The 27183-nt window shown below is 51.6% G+C and overlaps 1 protein-coding gene across 1 annotated transcript; it reads left to right on the forward strand.

Moving 5' to 3' along the window:
- The first annotated feature begins 123 nt into the window (after nucleotides 1–123).
- Nucleotides 124–24263, forward strand: LOC122380752 (mitogen-activated protein kinase kinase kinase 13-A-like). Its single transcript, XM_043364165.1, has 2 exons — nucleotides 124–279; nucleotides 20761–24263. Exons 1-2 carry the CDS (start codon nucleotides 261–263, stop codon nucleotides 22938–22940), a joined length of 2199 nt encoding a protein of 732 aa, XP_043220100.1. The 5' UTR covers nucleotides 124–260; the 3' UTR covers nucleotides 22941–24263.
- The last annotated feature ends 2920 nt before the right edge of the window (nucleotides 24264–27183 follow it).

Raw genomic sequence — 27183 nt, forward strand, 5'->3', positions numbered from 1 at the left:
TTTAGTCAGAAGAATCGATTTCGATCGGGAAACCTCCGTGCGATCGCCGTCGACCGCCCGCCGTTCCGGCCCGCGCGCTCGGTCACCACTACGCGCCCTGTTTTGGCGCCACCGTCGGCTGTCTGCTGTGACGTCACGGCCGTCGAGAAAGCGAGCGGCGGCGGCGGAGGACGGTCGTGTGTCGAGGTGTGTCCCGCGGCCGGTGGGCCCCGCGAGCGCGCGAACGATTCTGCCGCCAAAACGACAACGAGGACGGGTGGATGAGTAGCCCCAGCGCATGTGAGTACCGAGTGGATCGAGTGTGGGGCTCGAAAATTGTGTGTCGTCTGACGTTGTGTGCGCCGCGTTTGTCTGCGATTGGCGCAGCTGCAGCGGGGCCGCGAGCCGTGGCCCGTGCCGCACCGTTGCCCGGCCCGTGAGGCGGGCCGAGGTCAGACTCAACACAGGCAGGAGGCGGAGTCGGTGCGGTGGAGGGTGCCTGTAGTATATTGGCAACGGCTGGGAATCGCTGAGGATTGATTATTTTGATTTAGAATAATGAACGCCTTTTCTCTGCAGGCAAATCGCAGGCACTGATTGACATTTCCTCGACAAACTCGACGTCTTCCCTCCGTGGATGTAGTTGATGTGGCGCTGCTGTTAGGTATAACTCATTTAGTATCATCCAATCCCAACATATCCGCCTCGCCAGGCCCAGACCAGTACCACTCGGGCATTTCCGCCGCGGCGGGCCCCCGAGGCGTTTCCTCCGTCCTTCGCTCACCGGGCGGCTTTAGTAGCGGCCTATCGATCGTCGATCTGGAACCCGGGGGCGGAGGCCGCGGGCGCCACTGCCGGGGCTTCCGGGCGCCCTCCTGACGCCTCTCTGGAGTCTGGACACTGCTGGATGGGGTAGCCCCAGGTGTGATGTGAACAGTAGCTGTCTTCAGAGGCGGATCCAGCTCAGAGTTTTTTTTTGGGGGGGGGCAAACCATAACAATTTATCGATTCTTTCCATGCCTCGTCCATAGGCGTAATGTTAAAATTATGCCATTTGGGGGGGGGGCAAATGCCCATTTTGCCCCCCCCCTGGATCCGCCACTGGCTGTCTTATGGCAATGCTTGGAATGGTTTGTCGGTTGGTGAGATATTCGGTGAGATCTGTGAGAGTAGACGTGTGCGGGTGAGAACGGATCCATTATTACGTCACTCGGAGGAAGCAGGGCTGCTCCGCTGCTACTTGAGCGCACCTTTAGCCAAGTCAGTACAGGGGACGAATACTATCTGAAGACGGTTCTTTCCATGCAGTGTGTAGGCATTGAGAAACTACAGGGCTGTCCCTCGCAACCGAGGTCAGTAAGAGGCCTCAGTGAGGCTTCCGTCTGTACACGATTCGTGTGTCTTCGAACGGCATTCCATGTTTGCGTCATGCATTCATCTACATTTGCAGTTTGCCTTGATTCTAGATCATTTGCATCGCAGTATGCAATGGCGTCGAACATGCATCTAGCATTGCATCGCATTGCGGCGACCGTTGGCACTCCCCGTTTTGGTCAGGCTCGTACCACACCCGCCAACGGCTGCGCATCCGGCAACAAGGGAACGTCAGGTAACACACGGTTACCACCTGTCGACTGTATTACATCCCCACCCACTCCCTCCCTTGTCGACCAAGAGCCCCTCCGCTAGCGCCCGATCAACAGCTCCTCCCCTTCCGATCGTCATCCCTGCCTCCCGACCACCCCACTGTCATCCGTCCCCCAGTGTGCATCTCGTCGTCTGACACGGTACTTCACCAAACGACTATAACATCCTCCCCGCACCTGTGTATCGCCCTTGAACTTTGCTCAGCCCTCCCCGTCCACCTGGTCGACCCCTACCCCTGGCGCACCTGCAGAGCCATCCCCGGCCTTCGAGCCGCGCCTCCCCCAGCATCTGGGCCCTAAGGCTTCAAAGCCTGGCCAGCTCCGCAGTGGAGCTTGGGTGCGGCGCCATGCGCGGGACCCGCGGGTGCGGGGCATGTTGGGCCTCTGCTTTACATGCCTTTGTTGCCTCCCCTTCTGGCGAAGCCCAGCCGCTGCATTTGCATAGCTATGCAGCGACGGACAGGGCGGCGTGGGGAAGTCGATTGATGGACAGTGATGTGTTGGAAGTTTTATTGACGCAGGGCAATGTATTGAGTTTTACAGACGGACAGCGATGTATTGGGAGGTTACAGATGGCTGGGCCGCCGGCGATATATTGGGAGGCCATGCCAGTGCCGTGATGATAGGTCTTATGCGAGGACTTGTATTGGGAGCTCATTGAGCTCATTGACGAACTGTGTTGCATTGGGGTGTCACTGGCAGCCAGTCCTGTACTGCTGAGTGGGATGACCACTGATTGGGGATTAGAGAATTCTGCTGACTGACTAGTAGCGTTGCCGTTGGATAGGGTCAACTGTGAGTGGGGTGAAAACGGCAACGCAGAAGCGCGACCCGCCTGACAAGCTACAGGTGTGGCCACGTCGTAGGCATGGTTGTGGGCGCAGCAGAGAACACCAGAGGGTGGAGCCAATCATGTAAAATGAAAACGTAGGCGCTTGCCCCGTTTCAGCGCTCGTGAGCGGCTGTGGGCGAAGGCTGCATATGTTGATATGTACATATAACATTGCCCACAGGTTTTGCGAATATCTGGGACAGGCGAACTTGGTGGCCTAGGTGGCTTAGGAAATTTATGTATACAGTATACCCACTTAATCGTGTATTGAACGTGTAATTATCTACTAACGTCACATGACCGTATCATGAGCCCATATAATAAAGACACAGGATAAAAACTAAAAGCCATCGTCGGGGCCCAACGCTCAAATTATCCATCGACCAATTGAATCATCTAAACATGCTCACGAGTCCATAGTCATAATGGCCAAATATCTGGGCTTCAAACACGGGTAACTAAATAAATGTCTGCACATTCCACTGGGGCGCCAGCGCAAAGAACATTAATACATTCCGGAGTCCAAGGCAAACAAACAATTCTGCTGGACCGGTCGTCTGGTGGTCTGCTACATATGCGACCAGGCACCAGACCACCGAGCTGCTCTTGACAGCGTGCAATCTCAGAACGTGTTTGCATCTCTGTATAATTCCCTCTATTTCCTGGTTGGCCGCTGTACAGTGTGTCTAAAAAGAATGTCCCGTCGCCACTACGCGGCGCTGGTGTCGCGAGCCGGTAGTTGGCTGAATCCGCACCAGACTACAAATTCCCAAGCGCTGGGTCAGACAGCTGCGCAGCGGCCGGTAGTAGCGTAAGCCGGAACCTTCGTGACATGACCCCGGGAGGGAGGGAGTGGGAGGGGAGCGGGCGGGGCAGCGCGTTTAGTGAGGGGTGCGCCGGTAAGCTGGTAGTTGTCGCGGCCAAACGACAAGGGTTCTGGCGCAAATGGGTGAAATGCTGATGTGGGCACAAGGTGGGGATAGGGAAGCTTTTGGATGTGTTGTGTGTGTGTGTGTGTGTGTGTGTGTAGGTGTGTGTGTGTGTGTATGTGTGTGCCTCTTACGAGGAAAAGGTGTCACGTTGGTAGCCGTGTCTGAACCAAAGGGTGCACTGAAGCCTTGTCAACTTCGTAGGTCGGTGCAGAAAATGACATTGTCCCAAAATGTCTTCATTTGGGTGGGAAACGACATCAAAATAAAACTAATTTTACACTTTCATCTCTAATTTTCAAAGGCAATTGTCCAGAATTCACTCAAGCAATTTTACTGAGAAAAGCATTTAGATTGTCGTTTAACATTCTACATTTTACCAACTTGTATACCTAACAATTTATATCATTGCTCCCTTTTTTCTATTTTTTGGCATTACATGAAATGCAATTTTCCACTCTTATCCCCGTTTTTGAGAGGAATTTTCCCTCTGACACCCTTAACCCTCGCCGGCCGAGGGGGGAGGGGGGGGGGCGGGTGAACATCATTTCACACAAAGATTAAAAAGGCATTGATACGGTGCACTGACATACGCTGAATCGCGATTCCGGCCTGACATGGTCTCGACTAACGGGTCACCTTACGTTACCTTCCTTATACGGTAATCGGGTTGTAGGAGGCCAATTTTGCCTGTGGGGCCCGGTCTCAGCGAGCTCCCAGTGCTCGCTGAGACCGGGCCCTCAGTTCCGAGACAGTCAGCCTCAATAGGTTAGGTTAGATTGGGGTCAGGTCACAGGTCATATGTCATTTGGGTCAGGGTCGATAACTTATCATGGTATGTTTAAACTGATTAATACGAGGGTAGTAAATGTTTCATCGCGATCGCCATCATTGCGCGAATTATTTGCAAAAAACCGAGAGGGAGGGGGCCACTCGCCCCTCCCTCCCCCCATAAGTGCGAGGATTAAGGCCAATGGCTTTCATCTGACCACCGACCTTGAAACCCATCATACTTAATGGGAACAACATCATTTCACATGCTAACACGTTTATAATAAAGTCTGGAAACTCACCGATAATATCGACAGTTCCGAGCAAGAACATCCTAAGTGTCAAATTTTTCGAATTTGAGATATTATACCATTCGACTCAGCTCGACGAGGTGAGTCGAATGGTATAAAAATCTAACTTCGAAAAATTTGACACTTAGGATGTTCTTGCTCGGAACTATCGATATGCGCTGGTATAATACGCCGATCGGAATTCTGGTCCGACGTTGTCTGGAGAAACAGTCACAGCTCAAATGCTAACTATAGGTCAGGGTCCTTAAAATGTTAGAGGATGTTTAAAACTAAACAAATCGGGAGTACTGGTAGCTACTCTGCGACCGGTCGACTTCTACGCGAGTTGTTCGGAAAAACCAAGGGATTCATTCGACAACCCCTTCCTTTAAAGGGACCCTCCCACCTTAACATTAGTTTTGAGTTGAGATAGCCAAGTTTGCGGCCAGGCTCAGAAACCACCATTTATCCTGGTCGCAACCCCCGCAGCTTTACGGTGTTCAAGAAATTTCTTCCTTTTACTTGCAGGGTGGGACCAGCGTGGTCCCTATCTCTTAACCATTACGGAAATCTGATGACGTCATCAGGCTTTCGAACGTCCGTTAAATGTTTGACTAAAACGTTTTGTAGCACGCGGTGGTATATGCTGCTTTGCGCGCAACAAATGCCGCACTTTCAAATAAAGTCGCTAGGAACAGCGGAGATCCTAAAAAGTAAACAAAAGTAAAAGTCTAATATCTTGAAAACCGGTGAATATTTTTCGATGAAATTTGGTAGATATTCGTTTTTGCTCTTTCTGAACCGAGCGACATCACTGTCATGCCAATTCATTAACTTTTTTGAAGGTGGGAGGGTCCCTTTAAGTGCGATAGTTAACTTTGCTAAATCTCGTCCGTGTTGGTCATTTAATAAACAGTTGCTAACGATCAACTGGGGCTTGCACCCCCACCCACGAACAGTTTGGACCTGATTGGGTTGGGTATATGGCTTTGTTGAAGAAAGCGAGCGCATTGCTCGTGACCTATAACCCTAACGATGGTTGAACGTTGTTTCAACGACTTCAATGCTTCAAATTCAACGATTCGAATGCTTAGCTTCGAGGTCAAGTCAATAGCTTAAATGTAAAAAAGGAGCCTCCTACATCTTCTTGAAATGAAGTTTTCTTGGCATATCGTTTGGCTTTTATTTAATACTTTTTGTGAAAATATCATTTGTGCATTCGGGTTAGGCTGCAACCGGTCAGTGGCGTCTATGAACACCGAATAGGAAACCCGAGGTCTAAGACCCCGCTATAAAGGCGAGGGTTAGCCTTTCAACACTTAATCATGGTACACTCAGTTGTAGTATTTTCAACAAACACATTTCAGAGCAATCAACACTGCAAAACAAGTCAGCACCTCTCACACTGCACAGAAACGGTTAAGAACAGACACAAATAACATAGCGAGCTAGCGGTGCGTTCAAGGCTTCCTGACTCAGCAGTGGCCGATACGGAGTCAAACGGCAGCAGGCTCCGAACAGACGCAGCGGCAGCCACAGCCACGGCAGCATCGCCGCCGGCGACAAGCTAGACTCTCGGAATCAACCGCTCGACAGTTGTCGGTCGTCGGTCTCAAGTCAGCAGCACCATACCTGGAGCGGAGCATGTGCTCGTGAGACATGACATGACATGGCATGGCATGAGCTCGTAAGACAGACCAGATCGATAGGGACCAATAATTTTATATATTTTACAATATTTATATATTTTACAATATTCATCAATGTAAGGTTTACCCCATACAATCGATGTTGCTGTAAATGCATTGGCAGCTGAAGTCATTTTCTAAATTCACCAACCTTACTGGCGCTCCTAGTATCCCGTGTGTCCGCCGCCGCTCTCGATGACGGCCTGCAGACGGCCGGGCATCGAAGCCGCCAGAGAGGCAAACATCGCCGGCCGGGATCGCAGCTCCTCCCACTTCTTCTCCACGCGTGTCCACAGCTGGTCGGAGGTCAGGCCGCGCAGACCACCGTCCTCGCCGAGCTCCCGGGCCATTACGCCCCACACATTCTCAATGATGTTGAGGTCTGGACTCTTGGGAGCCCACTCCACGACAGCCACCTGTAATGATGAGTCGCTTTTAATTGTGATATTGATGTCCGTTTTCATTTTGCCTTTACGCGTTCGTTTGCAATCTATGATGAATTTTTCCTAATTAACCCGGCGGCCGCTGGGCCTCCGCGCCACCCGCCGGCCGCTTGGGGGGGGGGGGGGGCATATAGTTGCCCCCTTTATTTCTGCGACAATATCGCAATCGTCGCGAAGAGATAGAAAAGCGAAACTTTGCACACATCTTCCTGAATACCTAGCCGAGGTTGTGTCTAAATTTGGTGTCGATTCCGTTTGAAATGATGTCACATTGACGTCAGAAGTCAAATTATAGGTTTGCGACTCTCAGTTTTCTCACGATATATCCGACAGACGAGACCGAATATAAAGGACCGATCACTGGTCAGGAACTAGTTGGAAGAGTACTTAGATGTTTAAGGATGACAGCAGGTGCTGTCTGGTTCATTTACAGTTGAGTTTCATGCTCAGCGACATCAGAAACGGTCCATATCGGAAAACGACAAAACTTTATGACGTCACTGTGACGTCATCTTAAGTGCTACAACCACCACAGTTTCCTCAAACATTGCCTAGGTATTCATTTGAAACTAAGCAAAGTTTCACATTCATAGCTCATCAGGTTTCGGAGATATTCCACAAAACGTAAAGGGTGGGGGCAACTTTATGCCGCCCCCCCCCCCCCATGGCGGCTCGTGGGTTTGTTTCGCTTATTGCTAAGCATTTGCCACTCTTCAGCCATTTTTTCTGTTCTCAGATACAAAATAAGTTGAACACTTATGATTTGACATTAGAAACCAGATAGACATGAATATTATAATTATAAAATAAGAAAATTTATTTGTTTACTCCACAACTTTTCAGCAGATAGCAATATAATCATTTACTTGAGCTTGGTGCTCCTCAAACCAGTTTTTGGTGACGGCTGCCGTGTGTTGAGGAGCATGGTCTTGCACAAGCACGTGCTGGTGAGCCGCCCCTCGCATTTGCTCCAACGTCGGGAGCAGGACCTGGTTCAATAGAGCAACAGTTTTCATTGTTTTATAAAAAAAAAAATTCTCATACAATTGTGGATCATGCAGCATGCTTAATTTGCACAGGTGTGTTTTACCGTTTGACGCAATCAAGTTGCAGTTATTCCTCGTTATTCAGTGGGCCACCCATAAATATGCTAGCTACATTCGTTGTTGGAAATAAAATTTTCCCACATTTCCTACGCCAATACAGCTTGTTTTGCTCATTGTCTGATTTTTAACGAACAATTCAAACGGCAGTGATTAGATAGATCACGCTTCCTTTAGCTCACAAGCTTTATACATAAATCGACAAATATTTGTCATTAATTTATCAGTCAGTTAATCGTCAGTAGTTTTTACCTCATCGAGAATCTCCACATATGTGTCAGCTGTGTGGCGCCCGATGACACGGTGGAGTTCTCCGGGCCCAAACCCATCCACCCACCCCCACGCGTGAACAGACTGCCGTCCACTAGCGTCTCTTGTCCGTAGGAAGGACTCCGAGTCGCGCAGTCCCTTCGGCCTAAAATGAGGAAAAGAATAGCATTACAGGGCGATATCGGCAGAAAGAGAGAGAGAGAGAGAGAGAGAGAGAGAGAGAGAGAGAGAGAGAGAGAGAGAGAGAGAGAGAGAGAGAGAGAGAGGGAGAGAGAGAGAGAGAGAGAGAGAGAGAGAGAGAGAGAGAGAGAGAGAGAGAGAGAGAGAGAGAGAGAGAGAGAGAGAGAGAGAGAGTTGTTTGTCCTATGTTGGTTCTATGCATTACTGTGGGTGTCAAGGTCACGTGAATATCAGGTTAAGGTCATTGATCTTTGATGACCTCGATTCACTTTTTGAGTTATGTTCTTAAGGTAGTTTTTGGAGCTGATTTCGAATTTGGCGCCCATTTAAACATTTACGAAGTAGTTTTGGTGCCTTCGTAATATATTACGAGCCGTCAGTAGTGCTTGACACCTACGATGGATAGCCGGCAGGACGCCTACTGGTTGACCTGACCTGACCTGGCCCGACCTGGCCTAAATGCATCAAGACATAATCTGCGATCAAACCTAAAATGATATTCGTGACCAGGACCCCCCAAAAATATAGCACCTTCACTATACGAAGTTCTAGCAGGGCCCGATTTTCCCGACTTTTGGGTCATTGACCTGACCTGGAAGGTCGACCAATGATCTAGGACCTTAAACTTGAATATCATCGGCTTCCTATCGCCAGGGGCAGCACTCTCGTTTTTTTCCGCGAAGCTCTAGCTCCATCGGGGGCCAAACGGCAAGGGAATCCAACGGACCCCCGCCCCCTCCCCCTATACGTTAGACGCTGGCAAAACACGAAACGGGCGAGGGTTAATAATTATGAAATTGCTCCGTTGAAGAACGATTGTCATTTAACTGCACATGACATTGTTCGATTGTATTGAACAATGGATTTCATTCCATACCTTCGGAGAAGCAGCTTTCCCGTTTGGTCAGTCCGGAAGATTTTCTCGTCCGAGAAAATAACTCTTGACCAGAACTCCACGGGCTTCGGGAGCAGTTCTTGGGCGAAAAGCACGCGGTTTGCTTTGTTGACTTCACTGAGGTGCAAAGCTGGGGCAGCCCTGTAGGTCCGCAGTCCCCCCTCTTTCAGACGGTTGGAGATGCAGGTCGGGTGCAGATGAGGAGCGCCCGTGGCCGCTCCCACATCCCGCACCGTCATGAAGGGCTGATCCTTCGCCAACTGTAGGATTGCAAACAGGTTGGTACCGTAAACGGGGTGACTTTGCCATGCTTCTCGAAAAATGCTTTAGGGAGATCTCCAGTGATATTTTACGAAGAATTTAATGTTTTTATGCACAAATGAAAGATAATTGATGGGTCTTCCAATATAACCTACACTGAGAGATAAGTTATCACTAAATACCTAACTGGGCTCCATTTTATTGGAGTCATTGAAATGGTCAAATTTGAAAAGGTCCGAAGTTTTTATTATCTAACCATGTTTTAGACCAACTGCGATGCTGGAACTTGGTATGGTTGATCATGACAAGTCTGTTAACCCTCTAATTTTGCTACCACATAATAGTTGATGCTATCTGGTAAAATGGTGCGTTTAAACGAACCATTTTCCAATTGCAATAGGTGCCTGCCATTTAAGCGATTGTTAGCTCGCGCATGACTAAAGAGGATCTACAGAGCCTCCCCCCACCCGTTTTTTTTTAAATATCTTCTAGACCGCTAAGACTGCATCAATTGACACCTTGTGGCTAAATGGAAATTTCGTAGCTATAATAGGTTGTCCGGGAATGACGTTAGAGTGACGTCATGTTCCGCCCATTTTGATGCATAACATTGAACTATTTACCCTTATGGTTTTCATAAGCATATACATATTGGCTAGTGTGTAAACCAAAAAATGAACTTAATGTGATTTGTTAGCCGGCAGCCAGAGACCAAATTGTGAACCCGAACTAAACTGACCTGAATGGTGGGGTCATCGGAGACCTCGAAGTCAATAAAGAAGGTTTCGTCAGACAGCTCTTCTAGGGTTATATCAAACGCCGTTTGAATTCTGACAATCGGCCCAGTGATTTTGGATATAGGAGGGAGGGGGGGGGGACTCTAGAGCCCTCCCCTCCTCAGTCAACCACGTGATGGAAAGTAATGGAAAATATTCCAGGCATCACTTATTTGCTACTACTTTGGGTCGAAGAACTGGGTAAAAAAAACTATGAGCGTAATTTTTCGGAGCTATCCCGGTTTTCATTAAAATTATCACACTATGTTCAAATTACCCTACGTCACAAATTATTTTGCCATATTTAAAAACTAGTTTCAAAAGCAAATATCTTGGAATGAAGGCACTTATTAGTTCATTGTATAACAAAAGCCGTTGCGTATTAGGCGCTAGCAATGTCAGATTTTTCGCTGCAATGAAGTTGCAATGACCTGTTGTGGGGCGTTTTTACTTGCGAAATTGGTTTTCTTCATAGGCGGCGGAACGGGGAGGGCACCGGGGCACCGTGCCCCCCTCTGATTTTTGCTTTTTAACATTAGCCCTATGGGCGTTGCATGAAAAAAATGGGACCAAAAGTCGGCAGTGCCCCCCTTTAATTGAAGGTGTTCCGCCGCTACTGGTTTTCTTATAATGTGCGTCAACATCTCCATTCCATGAAACTTTAAAACCCGTTAATATGATAGCCCTTTTAGTTATGATTATGTCCCTCATTGGTCTTATTGTCGTGCCACTTATGGATTTTCCGTAATTTTGTGTCATTCATACTATGTTCAAGCTGCCCCAGCTGTTCCAATTATTTCCCACCCTATCCTTTCAATTAAATGATGCTCAGCTGAGAGTGAACGGTGCACATTTGTGTAGTTTTCAGTTATGGGTAGGACGGCGCGTCCGCAATATGATAAAGGTTTTACAATTGTTTGCATCAGCATTCAGCACGTAATAGTTCAACAAACATCCATGCAACGGACAAAAAGCAAACAATAATTACATACAATAAAGCATAGATATTAGATAGTTCATATTACCTCCACCATTGCCTGATCCTGTTCCTCTGAAGTGAGGCGTGGACGTCCTGAGCGTGGGCGCTGAGCCATTCCAGCCTCGCCTTCTTCTTCAAAACGGGCCAGCCACTTACGAATGGTCTTCTCGGTGCGACCCATGCTTTCTGCGATTTCACTTATTCTTCTCCCCTCATTTCTTAACTGAATTATACGCCCCTTTTCAAACTCGCTGCAATGATACGGCATTTCACAGCGCAAAACAAATCGCGGAACGGTATGCAATCAAAGCTGGCGCGCTACTCCCCCGATTGTTGCCAAGTGGCTGAGTCGCTCGTCTGTCGCCTCCTTGTCCCGAGTTCAAGGTCATAACCCAATCGGGTCACCAATGGTCGCTTGCGTCAGCTGATTTCATAACACGCACAGTGGATGATGGGGGGGGGGGGGGCGAATTTCGTCCACCCCTCCTGTTTTTTGCAAGTATCTTACGCCATTATCATTCTATTAACGTCAAGTTTTCGGTAGTTGACTTAAAATTGAATTGCGCATCTTGCCGTTAAGGCAATGAGTAAATCGGTCTACAACTTTTTTAACAGCATGTGTGTCAAAGTCAAATATCCCGCCGGAGCGGCGTGGCGGCGCGGCGGCCGGCGCCGGCCGATTCTCGCTGCCGGCGCCGGCCAGTTCCGCCTTTGCATTGCGCTGCTTACCGCTGCTAATGATCGATTTGCGTCAAAGTCTCTGTGAAGACTTGGAAATGTAAATACAATCTTACGGTGAAAAAAAGAAAACTAGCGGTAACATTTCGAGTTACGAGTGTGTTAACGCAAATTTGTAACACTCTTTCCGCGTCGGCTGTTCCCCGTCTCAACCGGAAGACATCTTTCTCCTAACAGAGCTCTAATTGCCATTATTATGGCTGGATTAATTAGAGATTCTCAATATATACTTTAAAAAAGTGTATGTGTCGTCATAAGGCGAAAGAAATAATAAAATCGGCCGGTAACTTTTAGAGGTATGGGCGTGTAGTAGACACTAAATAGACCCTCATCTGACAGACTTGGACCCGTTTAACCTCATTTGACCTTGAAGATATTTACCTATTGTCATGAAAGTAACACACAATAGAGTGTCCCACCCATCCTTCAAAGTTTGTCGTTTTGGCTTTTATAGGAGCTGAGATCTTAAGGGGGGGGGGGGGGGCGACAATCCACTGGGCGATGACCGTGACTGGGCGTAGTTCTCGGAACCCTTCCACGACAACCAATGACCTGGGACCTTAAAATTGGGTATTATTGGCTTCCTCTCGTCACGGGCAACACGCTCGTTTTCGCGAAGCTCTAGCTATGAAAAAATAACAGGTGCCAAACGGCAAGGGGGTCCAAGGGACCCCCTCCTATACGTTAGACGCTGGCAAAACACGAATACGAGCGAGGGTTAAAGGTGGCCCTTTTCCTTTCACGTATCCACGCTTACTGTAACGGGTATTGCGTTAGAAATTTCTGGAACAAGCATTATTCCTCATGCACTAGCCGAGTTATCGTAGCTGTGCTTCACAGCCGCCATGGAGTCAAGCCCACACGCTCGGTTCTACCGCTCGGCCGCTGTGGGCCGAGGAAGTCGGTCCTCGCTTGAAGGCAGGACGGAGGTCAGCGAGGGAGCGCGGGGTCAGCCAGGTATCACCCAGTGCCGAGCGGGTGCCCCTCCCTCCCCTCTCTTCCCCTCTGCTCTCCTCCCCACCTCTACCGGGGTGGGGAGGGTCCGAACTGCCAATGACATGCGAGCGGTCAAGGCCACTCGCGTGGCAGCGCCCCTGGCGGCCGGGTGCCGCAACTAGGATTCAGCCAAGTTACCGATTCGCCTACCATGGGAGAAAAAAACTAGGGGACATACTTTTTAGACATACTGTACAGAGCAGATAACATTGCGCACCGCGAGCAATTTCGCCTCGTTGACGGCAGCCAGTCGGCGCCAGGCAAGCGTGGTTTGGTGAGGAGCGCGGAAAACCTGACTGTCAGGCGCCGGAAAACCGGGTAGCGGATTAGAGCAATGTCCAGCTCTGAGAGCGGCGACTGCACTGAGAGCGGGGGGACCGGACTGGACACTGGTCACCTAGACCAGAGACTGGGCTGTGAGAGCAGACAGCTGACAATGTGAGACTTCAATGGAGAGTGGAGTTTGTCCTCCGGCCCGTAGCAAACAAATAAAAAATTGTTAAATAGGAGTAGGTATTCATCGAAATGAATCTCTTCTAAAAGCGAATCTATGACACTTACCTACCCCTAATTTCATGCAATGCGTGGCTCCCAGATCCGGTTCCACGTCGGGTGTGCGGTGTTCCGTCGCCGCGGGCCGCGCTGGGGCAGTACCGAGCGGTATCCTCTATCTGTGTTTGTATGTGTGAGTGTGTTCGGTCACGGTTGGCTGGCGCCAGGTCCGGGTGCGGACGGTGGCCCTGACCAGGCGCAGTGGTCGGTCCACGGCCCGCTGCCGCAGTTGACAGTCGGTTCAGGGGCCGTGACAGCTCCTGCTGGCTCCCTGAATGTCAGAGCTGGCTCCCTGACGGTCAGCTCAGAGCTGCTCCGACGGACAGACCTGGCCCCTGACATTTAAATCTATAGCTCCCTGACGGACATTTCTTTATTCTTGTCTACCTTCCGGATGGACTTTTCTCATCTAGCTCCCTGACGGTCATTTCTTATCTAGCTCCCTGAAGGACATTTCTGGCTCCCTGATGGCTGGAAGTGGTTCCCCGCTGACCAAATCTGGCTCCTTTATGGTCAGATCTGCACCGACAGGGAATGGGCGATTGTCGTAAACCGGTCGCGGTATTTCTCAGATGTACTTACATATGCACTGGACGGGGAGCTGTAGTCTCACTGAACAGTTGCCATACGATAGCGGTATCTAGCAAATAAATAAATAAATATTGAGACACTGCTCTTACAGTCTTAGACTCTTACGCATTCGATACTTTGAAGCTATCTACTAATAATACGAAGACGTCCATCCCAAGAGAAAGACAATCGTCACGTAAGCTTCTCCAGCCTCCTCCTGCATCCAAGAGAGCTCTTCAGATTTCCCGTGCAATCTTTCCTTAAACCTGAAAAAAAAAATCAATGAATTAAAACTCAATCAAACTAAACTCTGTTGTTTGAATTATCAGATGGTACGTACATAGACCTGTGCAAACATCGGTATATCTCACTGTGCTCATTGAGTGTGCTCTTTCTCGTCTGCATCTCAGTGTGGCGCGCGCATTGTTGCTGCTTATCATTTTCTTGATCATTTCATTTGCTTATCATTTTCTTGATCGCAGGGGCTGTCTCCCATATCCGAATACATAAGTAGTAGGGCGCCCGTGACTGTGTCACGTCCATCACTCTCTTCACCTCTGCCTCATGTGTCCCGCGCTGTCTGCCACCTGCCAGACCTGTCATCCCGGCCGTGATCGGTCCGTGGATGACACCGTGACAGTCTGGTGTGACAGAATGAGGGTACCTAGATTGTGACAGTGCGGGACCGCCGGCGCCTGTCCTATCGACCCGAGACGCTCCCATCTGACCTCGTTACATTGCACTTATTGTGCATGCACCTATGTAGATGACATTGGAGGTGTGGTGTGCATATGAAGATAGTGCCGCTCCTCACAGATGATGGTCGAGCTTTGTTTCCTCTCGCTAGATGACACTAGTGGTAAGCCCCTGAATGCAGGCTGTGCCGCAATGACCATAAATGGCCGCTCCACACGACTCCTGCCTCTTTGCTTTGTCATTCGATTTTACGTAGGTATAATAATTATTGTCATTGGCTTTTCACTCTTTTGGCCTTATATCTGGGAGATCATTTGTAAACTGTCATCAATATTTTATTCATTTGGTGGGTACGAGTAGGTAGGTAGTTAGGTACCTTTGTCGGCCTCCGATCACGGCGCATAATTCTCTTTCCGCTTCTCGTGGTAATATTTCACGGGACAATGAATTTAGCGTTTTATTTGTGCTTAAGTTGAAACTTCTGTCAATTTCACCGTAACTGAAAGGTTGTACCTATTCACATTTCTTGGCCTGTTTCATGTCAACGTCGAGTAAAATATTGTCTTTTTTTGTACAAAATGTGCAACTGTTTGGTCACGACACGATCTATCGCGGCATTACGTTTGAAGAAGAAAAAATACTGAATGGCGATTGTTCATACGTAACAAAGGCCCCTTTGTATTGCAACATTCTGCTATTATATAACGTGCTTAGGTGCACGGGACTGACCTTTATATAGATCTAGTACTACATGCAACCACGACATAACTGCATTGCTATGTGAAACTCCTGCTGACAGCTGTCTTCCTCTTTCAATGCTGCTCTATCACATAATGTAACCAAGCTGTATACTTTTACGGTAGGTACACGTTTTGCCTTTTTACCGTCCTCGTCTCCGTTGCCGCCGGACTCCGTCTTCACCTTCGAGATAGTGTCGCTCCACACAGACGAAGGTCATGCTTTGTTTCCTCTCGCTAGATGACACTAGTGGTAAACCCCTGAATGCAGGCTGTGCCGCAATGACCACCTTTATCAAATCGAACCTCTTCTTGCCGGTTATCCCCGAATTCCACCCTTCTTTCGACCCCCTGGTATTTATGATGATAAATTACCAGCTGAATGGACACACACACAAAAAAAAAACTACGAAGGCGGGCACTCCAATGGGACGACTAGTGCCTCTCCTTGAGCCCACCTTGACCCTGAGTGTGGAGGTGTGCAGCCGGAGAGGCGAACTAAAGATCTCTGAGTTTACTCAGATACCACCGCACCGGTTAATGGTTATCCTCCCTCCGGCTGCTCCATGTGACTTGTGAGGGCGGGAGTGAGGGAAGTTGAACACTCGGCGGACAACTCGTCTGCTGCTGGGGGCACCCGGCCCGGGATCCATGAGCCGGATCGATGGAGATGTGACGTCCTCTCGGCGGGCTCCATGAGCCAAATATGGTCGTAGCCAGGGTCGCCAGAGGGGAAACGACTAGCAGTTCTGTGCTCGCATTATAACCCGACGATCTGATGGTTGAATGACTGCGCGGCTTGATGCTCAACTAGCTTACGACCTTGCGGGCCTGCCAGTGACCGTTAGAGACCACGGCCTGCAGTTGGTGTGTCGACCTGACGATCTGATGACCTGACGAGCCGGCGACCGGGGTCTGGACTTGACCGGATCGCAACTAAGCCATAGCTAGCTGAAGTTGTGGTTGCTAAAGACGGTTTGTCTCGTGTCAAGTTGATTTAACCCGCTGGCGACTATATAATACTTATGACACTTGGATTTCAAATCATTAGATGATCCATTCTAAGTCCGGTCTCACCCAATCTCCAGTCAATTGGTCCTCCCAAATGAAGGACTCAATTTCTGCTGTGCTGTGGCATCCAGGGCACTGGAAGTGTCATTCAAACACTCACTGCCAGAGTCTACATGGCATTGTAGCACGAACACGATGGCTTGCGTTTCGGTGCGATCTCGTGCTTCATTTGATAGGAAGAACATCCAACGTCGCGTCACGGCATGTGACGTGACGCGGTACGTACACTATCTGTTCACTTCTGTGATGCACGGTGCGATCAGTTGAGTCTGAAAGGTGGACACGACCTTACCAAAATGGAATAATTGCCTCATGCAGCATGCCATATTCGACTTGGCTCGCTCACGGCTCAATAGTGACGAACTTGTCGAAGCGTATGGGTCTGATATTTGGGTACGAAGCACGAGCTATCCACCCGCTGATCATAGGCCGTTGCCGTTATTCGAAGAAGCTCGCCAGCGCCACAATCGATATGACGTCAGAGTTGGGCGGTGACGTCAAAGTCGGTACCGTTGCCAGCGAACCGGTGAAGCCTATCAGTGTCGTGCGTAGTACCTATACCAACTAACTGCTTACTCACGCAGATCTTGCGGAGTGCTGTGAGTCAGACACCTATATCTGCACGGACAGTGGACGATTTCAAAAGTGGGGCATAGTAAGTTCGTTCCACGGCCTTTTAATTGTCTCAGTTTTGTTTAATTCACAATCCATTAAAACGGTAGGTACCTACTTACCTATCACTGAAATACCAGCCTGATTGCCGTCCATCGCATTCTATAGCCGTATTCAGCTGCATGACAAATTATGGTAAACGGGCATCTGTTCACGCCATATGTTCAGCTAGGTGTCGGTAGTTTTTGACCGTGGAAAAAGTCGAACACATCTGAACGCTCAAGCCATGTTTTGCGATCCGCCAGCCTTGTAAATGTGCAGTTGCTGTGTGCAAGGAACCTTGCAACCCTACATAGATAACCTTGTAACGTGATATACCTACCGACCGATCCTTGAAGCTTTTAAATGCACAAAGAAACGAAAAGTTCCAGAGAACAGCTGAATTTAGCATTCGACATTCCTTCGAATCAGATACCCGAGTGGTAACTTTGCCCAGTTTATTCTCATTCGCAATGCACATATTGCATTTCCTTCATCAATTACAACGACCAAAATGCGCCGATGCGCCCTAACGTTCCGAAGCAACTGCCGCTTTATCTATGCCAGCTCTGTCAACATCACGAGCTCATCTGCAGTGGCCATTTCTGCGAACCTCTCCGGCGTTTTCTCCGTCCAGTGTGCCATCCATCTCACCCCGCCGTCGGTCCGCCGCCCCTCCCCCTCCCCCCCCCACCGCCGTCGGTCGTCGTTTCCGTCGCTCCGACAACGCTCCGTCGGTGTCGACGGGAACTGCTCGCTGCGCAGCTTTCGACGAACGCGACGCCCAATCCGGGACCGCCCCATCCATTAACCTTCCGGCTCCGGCGAAGCGACGTCGGCTCCGGGAACGAGGTATATACGAGCGGCCCGATCCCCGTGACCGTGGTGGTGTCCGAATGTGCCCTGCTGTAACCCAGACAGCGTCGCTAACACGGGAGTTTAGCACCGTCGTGGGCGTAACAGTCAGCAGGGGCGGCGGTGGCTGGCGGGGGAGGTTTCGGGCTCGGCACACCTTCAGGACCAGGCAGGGGTGGCGGTGGCGGTGGCCTGTCGTGCACCCGTCGGCCGCTAAGCTGTCTGTAGGGTCTGTGCCCTGTGGGGTGTCTGTAGGGCCGTCGGGGGCGGTTTCGGCACACCCTTTGGACCCGGCAGTGTCGGCGCGGCGGTGGCCAATCGTGCTTCGGCCGGCCGCGGGCAGCGGTGGCACACCCTCGTCTCTCGGCCGCCGCCGCCGCCATTACGGCGGCCACATCCGGTCTGGGCAGCTGGTCGGCCCCAGTCGTGATTACCTTTGTATGTGGCCGGCGGCTGGCCGGGCGGCTATTACACGGCGCCCGGGTGTGCTGTACGCTGTATACTGTATACCTGTCCGCGGATTGGACCGGACCGGTCCGGGCTGTGCTGCGCCGGCGCGGCGGACCGGCTGCGCCAGCTGTGTGAGGCGGCGCACCTGCCGCCCCCGCCCGACCGGCTGTCGGCGGGGGTGGCGGTCACGCGCCCATACATGTGGCGTGCAGGGGCCGTGGGAGGGCAGGGCAACTCTCAATGCCGCCGGCCGTGGCCTGGGTGCATGGGACGTGCCGTGAGTACAGCCGACTTGCTGTGAGTGGAGAGGACGTGACGTGGGTGACGTCCAGACGTGACGTGGAGACGTGATGTCGGTGAACGACTGACGAAATACACGGAACAGACGTCGGTAGGCGGGCGGTTATATATTGATATAAGTTTGGGCTCTTGGCCATCAAAGACATGAAACCGACGGTCCCTCATGACCCGTGGGCCGTGTATATTACAGGTCATTGAAGACTGCCATTCGGTGGCTTCCTGGGTCTAGAGGGCTGTTTGTGTGTTTATGTGTTGGTCTCTTTTGTGTTTGTCTGAAGAATAAGGCTGCTCTCGATATGACTGTGGTCATTATCAAGGTCAACCAGATTGTTTAGATTTGATTTGAATCCAAATCTGAATGCTTTTTTATGTCAGTTCGGGCTTGGCCGGTGGCCCAATCACGTCCGATTTCGTTGAACATTTACCAACAGCAGTCATGTGCCGATGGATTGACCGAAAACGGACGCATAGCTGGTTTTACCAAAGCATCAACACAGTTGGTTTCTGGCAACTGATGCGTGGGGACGACGGTCGACGACCACGCCTTTGCTGACGACCGCAGCGCTAGGATGCTGCCTGAAGTATATCAAATTATTTCATGCTGCCGCTATGCATGCTCGCTGCATTGGACGGCGAATCGCTCAGCCCTCCCGAGTCTAATGCTCGTTTGGTCATTTTCCGGGCATCTCCAGGCGAATTTCCGCGACTCTGGGTGGCTCCCGTCCGTTCACCGCGCGGCCCATAAAACAGCCATTTTCGGCTCACTAGCTGATGATGTCGCTGTTTGGCGAACGATGAGGAAATGCCCGCCGGCCGGTGGTCGCTCCGGCTCCGTTTCACTAGTCGTTCTCTCCCACGATCGGAGCATCTGATAGCCTCCTCACCTGGGTGACTCACGCGCCGACGTATGTACGCTCGTTTTACCCGGGAGACGGTCCCTATTGAGCGGGGTCCATGGAGCGTGCAGAGTGGACGCTGCTGGGAGTAATCGGCGCTTCCGTGAAAAGGTGGCCGCTGCAGGCCATGAACTCAACCTTGTTTGTTGTGGCATTTGTGCGAATACGAATGTACTCACGGGTGTTTGTTTTCTGTCATGTGTAGCGCTTAGATTTGTTCTGATCATTTTCTGATCGTGACTGAAAACACTCCTCGGACGGCCTAGTCTGCTCAGCAAATCTAGAGCACACCAAAAGGAGAGCGTTGCGTAAAGGTTAAACAGACTGGAAATCCCACAATCTCGGAAGGTTTGAAGACGGATTTGCGCCTCGGTGGCTGTCGCAGTGTCAGTGTCTGAGTGTCAGAGCTGCACTCCGCCCTCGGCCGGGACTGACTCGCCGGGAAGACCGGCCGAGTGCCCGGCTGACCGGCGACATTTAGCCGCTCAGCCCGGGCGGTGGCCGGCGGCCATTCAGCCGCGCTATATGGAGTGGCCAGTGCCGATGACCCGCTGACCTTCACGGGTAAAGGTCACCAGCTGTGGCGCCGCTCTGCGCTCGGTCTGATGCCGTCGCGGACGATTGCGCTCCTCCCACTCTCGGCTGCTGTGACTGCGTCGTCGTCGATCGATTCTCAGGCTGGGCGAGCCGCGGGCGCCGCGCGGAGGGCCCGTTTACCTGGTGGTATAACCGCACTTTACCGGCCCAGCGGGAAATGTTGCACCGCGCCCGGCGCGGCGGCCGGCCAGTGTCACTCTGTCGGGCGAGCATGGCGCGGACGGGTCGGAGTCGGGTCCGCTGCCGGTAGCTCCGCGTGCACTCCTTCACTTCACGACTCCTCCTTGGTGTTGTCAGCTCTTGACAAAAGTCACCCATGACAGGTATATATCTTATTTCAACTCCAATAATTGTCCGCTTCTAGGCTGATTGTGTGACGTTTCATCGTTTTCTTTATTTTTGTCTAGCGCCAGTGAACGCTGCACAGTCCCCGCTTCGTCCCTGTCTAACCGCTACTGCCCCATTGCTCCGTCTGTTTGTCTCTGTTCCCTCCGACATCGCTGACCGTCTCTGTTCCCTCCGACATCGCTGACCGCCCCTGTCCCCTCCGACATCGCTGACCGTCTCTATTCCCTCCGACATTTCTGACCCTCTCTGTTCCTCCGGCAGGGTTGGCGCGCTCCGAGGGTGACGCCATGCAGCCCGGAGTGCTGAAGCTGGAGAAGGAGCTGATGCAGCTGACGCTCAGCTCGCCGGCCAGCCTGTCGCCGCCGGGCGGTCCGCTGGAGCCAGCCTCCGACCCGGACACCTCGCCCGACCAGGCCGGCATGCAGGTCGGCTACCGCGAGGGGCGCGGCGTACCGCCCACCGGCCTCATGGAGGGCATCTTCGGCTGCCTGCGGCCCGTCTGGACCATCATCAGCGCCAAGAAGGCGATGGCCGCGCCCGAGAACTGGGAGGTGCCGTTCGAGCACATCAGTGACCTGCAGTGGCTCGGCTCGGGCGCGCAGGGCGCCGTCTTCAGAGGCAGCCTCCGCGGCGAGACCGTGGCTGTGAAGAAGGTCCGCGAACACAAGGAGACGGATATCCGGCACCTGAGGCGACTCAACCACCCCAACATCGTGCAGTTCAAGGGCGTGTCCACGCAGGCGCCCTGCTTCTGTATCATCATGGAGTACTGTCCCTACGGCAGTCTGTACGACCACCTCAAGGACGGCAAGGAGATCGCTCCGAAACGACTGGTCGACTGGACCAAGCAGATCGCTACGGCGATGAGCTACCTGCACCAGCACAAGATCATTCACCGCGACCTCAAGAGCCCCAACATCCTGATCGGCAGCAGCGAGAGCATCAAGATCAGTGACTTCGGCACCAGTCGCGAGTGGAACAACATGAGCACGCGCATGTCGTTTGCCGGCACCGTGGCCTGGATGGCGCCGGAGGTGATCCGCAATGAGCCCTGCTCGGAGAAGGTGGACGTCTGGTCGTTTGGCGTGGTGCTCTGGGAGCTGCTCACCTGCGAGATGCCCTACAGCGACGTCGACTCGAGCGCCATCATCTGGGGCGTCGGCAGCAACTCGCTCCACCTGCCCGTCCCGCAGACCTGTCCCGACGGCTTCAAGCTGCTCGTCAAGCAGTGTCTGAGTGCCAAGCCGCGCAACCGGCCGTCCTTCCGGCACATCCTGATGCACCTGGACATCGCCTCCATCGAGGTGGTCAACATCCCCTGCGACGTCTACTTCCGCACGCAGGCGCTCTGGCGACGCGAGGTCAAGGCGCACATGGAGCGGGTGCGCTCGGAGCGCGCCAGCATCCAGCAGGGAGGCGAGGAGCTGGTCAGGAAGCGTCGCGAGGAGCTGCGGCACGCACAGGACATCCGGCAGCACTACGAGCGCAAACTGGAGCGCGCCAACAACCTCTACCTCGAGCTGAGCACGTGTCTGCTGCAGCTGGAGCAGCAGCAGCGCGAGATGAACGTCATGGCGCAGCGCACCTCGCGCTCCGCCCGCGGGCCGGGCGCGCTGTCACTGGAGGCCGGTACCAGCCGCCGGGCCCAAGCGATGCTGCGCAGCCCCGACCCGCTGCCGCCCAGCCCCAGCCGGAAGCTGACCGACGGCTGCACCCAGACTCCGCCCGACGGCCGGCCCGAGCGACCGCTGACGCTCGCCCTCGAGACCCGCCTGGCCGACAACGGTAACGACATAACAACAACAACAACGACGACGGTGCCGGGCGGTCGTCTGCCGGACGAGGCCAACCACAACTGGCAGCTGGCGACGCGCGGGGCCGGCCAACTGCTCGCCGCTGCCGACTCCGGGAACGGCAACATCCCCGGCGCGCTCGCCTCGCGCCGCTGCATCCTGCTCGACGACAGCGACAACGACGCGTGCTTCGTGCAGCCGTCGCCGAGCCGCCGTTCGTTTGTGCGCGTCCACTACAGTCGCCACCTGAGCAGCTCTGGCGAGAGCGACTGTGACGTGCACACGGCGCCGCTGCCGGCGCGCCGCCGCCAGCTGCGTAACGCTCTCATCGCGCGTCAGTCCGAGTCCGACGACGGTGGCGAGGCGCCGGCGCTGCGCCGTAAGTGCGTCACGCGACGGCCGGTGACACGCACGCGCGCGCGACCGCCGTCGGCGCGCCTGCCGGACTACCCACCCACGGAGAGCGTCTGCGCCAAGCGGCCGCTCAGCTCCGGGGACGAGCAGGAGCCGGAAGCGGCCACCTCTGAGGGCAGCAGGGAGCTGAGCAGCGAGGAGACGGTGGGTTCGAGGCGTCGGCCCACCTCCGATAGCCTCTACAGTGACAGCGAGCCGGTGGGAGCGGTCTCACAGTCGCTGCAGCTGCGGTAGTGCCCCCCCCCCCCCCCGATCGATCTCTGAAGGCGGCATATTCCGGGCGCGGGTCGGGCCGGCCGGGTAAGGGCTCTGTCCCGGCCGCGGCGAGTGTTTGAGCGGGTTGGTAACAGCCAAAGGCGTGCGAATCTCTGTGAATCTAGTGGTATTTATTGTCAGAATCGAGCTGAGTATAATCTGGGGAATGAATGAATATCAAATTACGATCTGAATGTGTCTGAGAGAATCCTCTTTCAGTTGAATCTACCCAATAGTTTTAACGTCTAACATTGGGTCAAATGTGTTTCAGGTTCCAAATAGGGGGACTACTATGCGGCTATAACACCTTTTTAAATATTATGAGCCACATAGTGCCCGATCAGTGGATTTCACTTTTGATACTTCAACTCTCTGGATAGATTCTCCAGATGCTAGAGGAATCTCTCACCTTGTAGGGGAATTTCCCCAAAGGAGGACTTCCTTTCATTGCCAATGTCCAGACCCGGGAATGCAAACGAAACCGACCACTCCAGAGCAGCTCACTAATAAGGATGTGACTCATGTTCGTTCATATATGCTTAGGTTCATCTCATCGCGGCCGATCGGGCCCTCTGTTACTGCATTGTGAAGCGCGCACGCGAGTGTGTGTGTGTTGTGTCCTGGAGCTCGCTGGTTGTGCGCGGAGATGCCGGTTCACTCCGCGCGGCTCCTGATTGCCAACAGTTACCGTTGTGACCATTGATACATTCCGTCTATTGTACTTAGTAGCCATAGCTGAGAGAGCAGTCGGGCGGGCGGCTGACGCGGGCCGGAGCAGCCGTCTCCGCGCCCGGCGCCGCCCGGCCAGCTCGAGTTACCGCGCCGTCCGTTCATACCTAGAGTCTCGAGTGGAGTGCCGTTTTTCGGGTTGATTTGTAAAGTGTACCTGCACTGTATGGCAGTCTGGGACGGGGATTAGCCGTCTCTGGCTGGGAGTGAAGCGAGGAAGCGTGAGACCCTCGCGTGAGCCAACTGCGGCACGAAACGGCCGTGTTCGTTTCGTTACTATCGTGAATGGAAATGGCATGTGCCACGCAGTCGGTGCTAAACCCGCAGCCTAACGTGCAATGATGCCCGCGCGAGAGCAGGTGCCATGATGGCCCATCGGCACGCACCCGGGCAATTGGCAGCTCATTTTAATACGTCATCATTCCATTACCGCTGTGGATAGCGCCGAACCGACCGTGCTGGTTTTTGGTAGCAATATTGGTCTACTTGTGCATTGTGCGTTTGATGTTGACTGTTATTGGCAGCTCTAGATACGTGACGGACATGAGGTGAAATACATGTGGACGGAAGAAACTGATATGTTTGCTTGATCGCACAGAACAATTTGTACACACAAAAGCTATCGGTTGGAATGGATGGCTTTGTTGAAATATCGTTCATCCCCATCGCAAACATCAAATCAGTAAGCGTTCATGACAGGTATGCATATCTGCGCGCTCCACTTATTTACACTGGAATTGTTTGTTTGCAGACGGTCTTTTTTTTGTTAGAAATAATGTAATAGCACCGGCAGCCGTAAAAACTACAATGCGGATCACACCGTCACTGATACCTTCATGGCCTCCTGACAGGGATGCCTACACAAAGCTCGTCCACACCAGATCCGCATCCTGTTGGCTTGCGTCAAAGGAAAGGTCTCAGACGACAGGCAAATGAGAGCTGAGACGCCTCATGTCACATCCTGGATAACACCGGTCCGCACGTCTTCCTAATGAGCTTTGCCGCGCTAATAGCGCTCAATCGGAACAATCTTCCTCTCCCACTAGCCGTAATCAGCGATCACCGCGCGTCAGTTGCACCCCACGGAGCTAAAATCACCAAGGACAGTCCCGCAAAACACCGGCGTCGTCTTCGCTCGCCCACGCCATCTTCCTAGTGCTGCAGGAAAATTCCCTCCCCAGGAAAGCTGGCTGCCTCCGGGGGCGAGCATTTCCCACCGCTCCTCACAGACCCGAGCTCGAGGTCAGTGGACGACGACGCTAGAAACGCGGAGAGCTGGTAGTCTGAGTTCCACTGGCACGTAGAGAGACCGATTCGACTTGAGAGAGAGAAGGCAAAACACATCCAATCTGAAAGGACGCACCATCCCGGAGCTAGAGGACGCATAATTCAGAGAATGCGCAATCCTAGAGAACGCAACATACGCACCACGCATTTAACACCGGAGGACAGGACAGCTGTCTCAGAGGACTGAACACCAATTCAATTCGAGAAGACGCACGGCGCTCGGCAATGCCGACAACGGCGGGCAGTGGCACAGGTGTCGCGTCGGCCCAGGTGGGGCATTCCACGTCAAATCGAACAAAAATCGGCTGTTTTGCACCTTACCATCAGCGATTTTATTATAAATTTGTGAGCGAGTTCCTGTGTGGCCCCGGACATTACATTGATGTTTTTTGCACATTCTGACCACAGGTCTTCTAAAGATAGGGCATCAAATTTTTACAAAATGCTGCATCTTTATATTTTTGAACGATCATAACTTTGGTTGTACTTGTTTGATTTGAATGAAATAAACCTTACTGTTTAGGTAATTTCTTAAGCATTTGTTTAGAATTGCACCTACTTAAATATATGATCTTGAAATTTGCTTAACTCTGTTCTTAAGCACGAATATTGAAATAGCAAAAAACACGTCACCTTCGATTTGGCTCATTTTCATATATTTTATTGCCTACCATATTCTTAACAACCTGTGAAAAAAATTAGAGTGGGCCATTCATAAGTTTTGAAGAAAATTGCACATATGCAAACGTATGTTAGCATGCGCAGTGGAGGGGGAAGAGCGAATTTCGCCCACCCCTCCTGTTTTTTCGCCAATATCTCATAAGATGAATGCGAAATTAATTATGGCTAACTGTCAAGAATTGAATTGGACATCTCATCGTGCAAGCAATAAGAAAATCGGTTCACAACTGTTCTAGTAATAGCGGTGTAAAGTGAACATACTGTCGCCGCAGCGACGCGGCGACTCGGCAGCCGGCGCCGACCGCTACGCGCCGCCTGAATTGTAGACTGTGCCGGGACGGAACGGAACGGTTCCGTCTTTACATCGCGCTCCCTACAGCTGATTACGTTCGATTCGCGTCAAATTTTGTGAGAAGACTAAGAAATGTACAGGCAATCTTATGGTGAAAGAATTTTGAAAATCGGTTGGTAAACAATTGAAATATGAACGTGTAAACACAAAATTGTGATTGCTGCCAATGCTGCGTTTCCCGCATCGGCCGAGCCCGCCTCAGCCGGCGACATGTTACTCTTAGCTGAGGCCTCTAACTGCCATATTTATTATTGGATTAACTAGAAATTCCCCATACATACTAAAAAAATGTATGTTCTTTCGTATAGTGAAGATCAAAAGACGTGAAGATATCGTTGCGTGATAATGTTTTCGTTGAATTTACTTCATGATGCATTTCCACACGGCTCAAAATTCACCGCATAATACCGTTTGCCTGAGACACTTTTACTATGGAACGTGAATGCTTGACTACGATGACTATGCATTTCCATTCTCGCAGAGTTTGGGATATCACTAATCAGCAATCATTCATTTCAGAAAGTGTACACAAGCAAGCATGTCTTGACTCTGTCTTTCAAGGTCACGCGCGGTTGCGTGATGTTGATGCATGAAAACGGCGTTTGCCGCGAAAGTTATGAATGGCCCACTCCAATTTTTTCACAGATGGTTAGGAACATTGTGACGGACATAATATGTAAAAATAACCCAAATCGAAGGTGACATGTTTTTTGCTATTTAAATTTTTCTGTTTTAATTAAAGGTCAAATGCATTTCAAGGTCACTTCAATTTAATTTTATAATTAAAAATCAAAGCCTTATCAATGACCTATAAGACCCTGTTAATATCATTTTGATACCAGAAAAGGAACCAGAGTTATAGCCATTTAAAAAATTGATGCGTGGCATTTTTCGCTATATTTGATGACCTATATCTCAGCGATACGTTATCAAATTTCGAAAATATTTTACGCAACTCAGTTTTGAACCATGCCCAGTCTACCTACAAATTTTCAGAAAAATCGAAGGGGATGACGGATTTCGGTGTTTGATTTGACGTGGAATGCCCCAGGTGTTACCACCCCGGTATGAGTTTGTGTGAAGGTATCCGACTAACGAGCTGGGCTTCACAGCTGACAGTTGATTTAGCAATGAACTCAGAGCTATTCGGGAGCCAGGGACAAAGAATCGGGG

Source organism: Amphibalanus amphitrite, unplaced genomic scaffold, assembly GCF_019059575.1.
Source record: "Amphibalanus amphitrite isolate SeventyFive unplaced genomic scaffold, NRLGWU_Aamphi_draft 000106F_arrow, whole genome shotgun sequence".
NCBI lineage: Eukaryota > Metazoa > Arthropoda > Thecostraca > Balanomorpha > Balanidae > Amphibalanus > Amphibalanus amphitrite.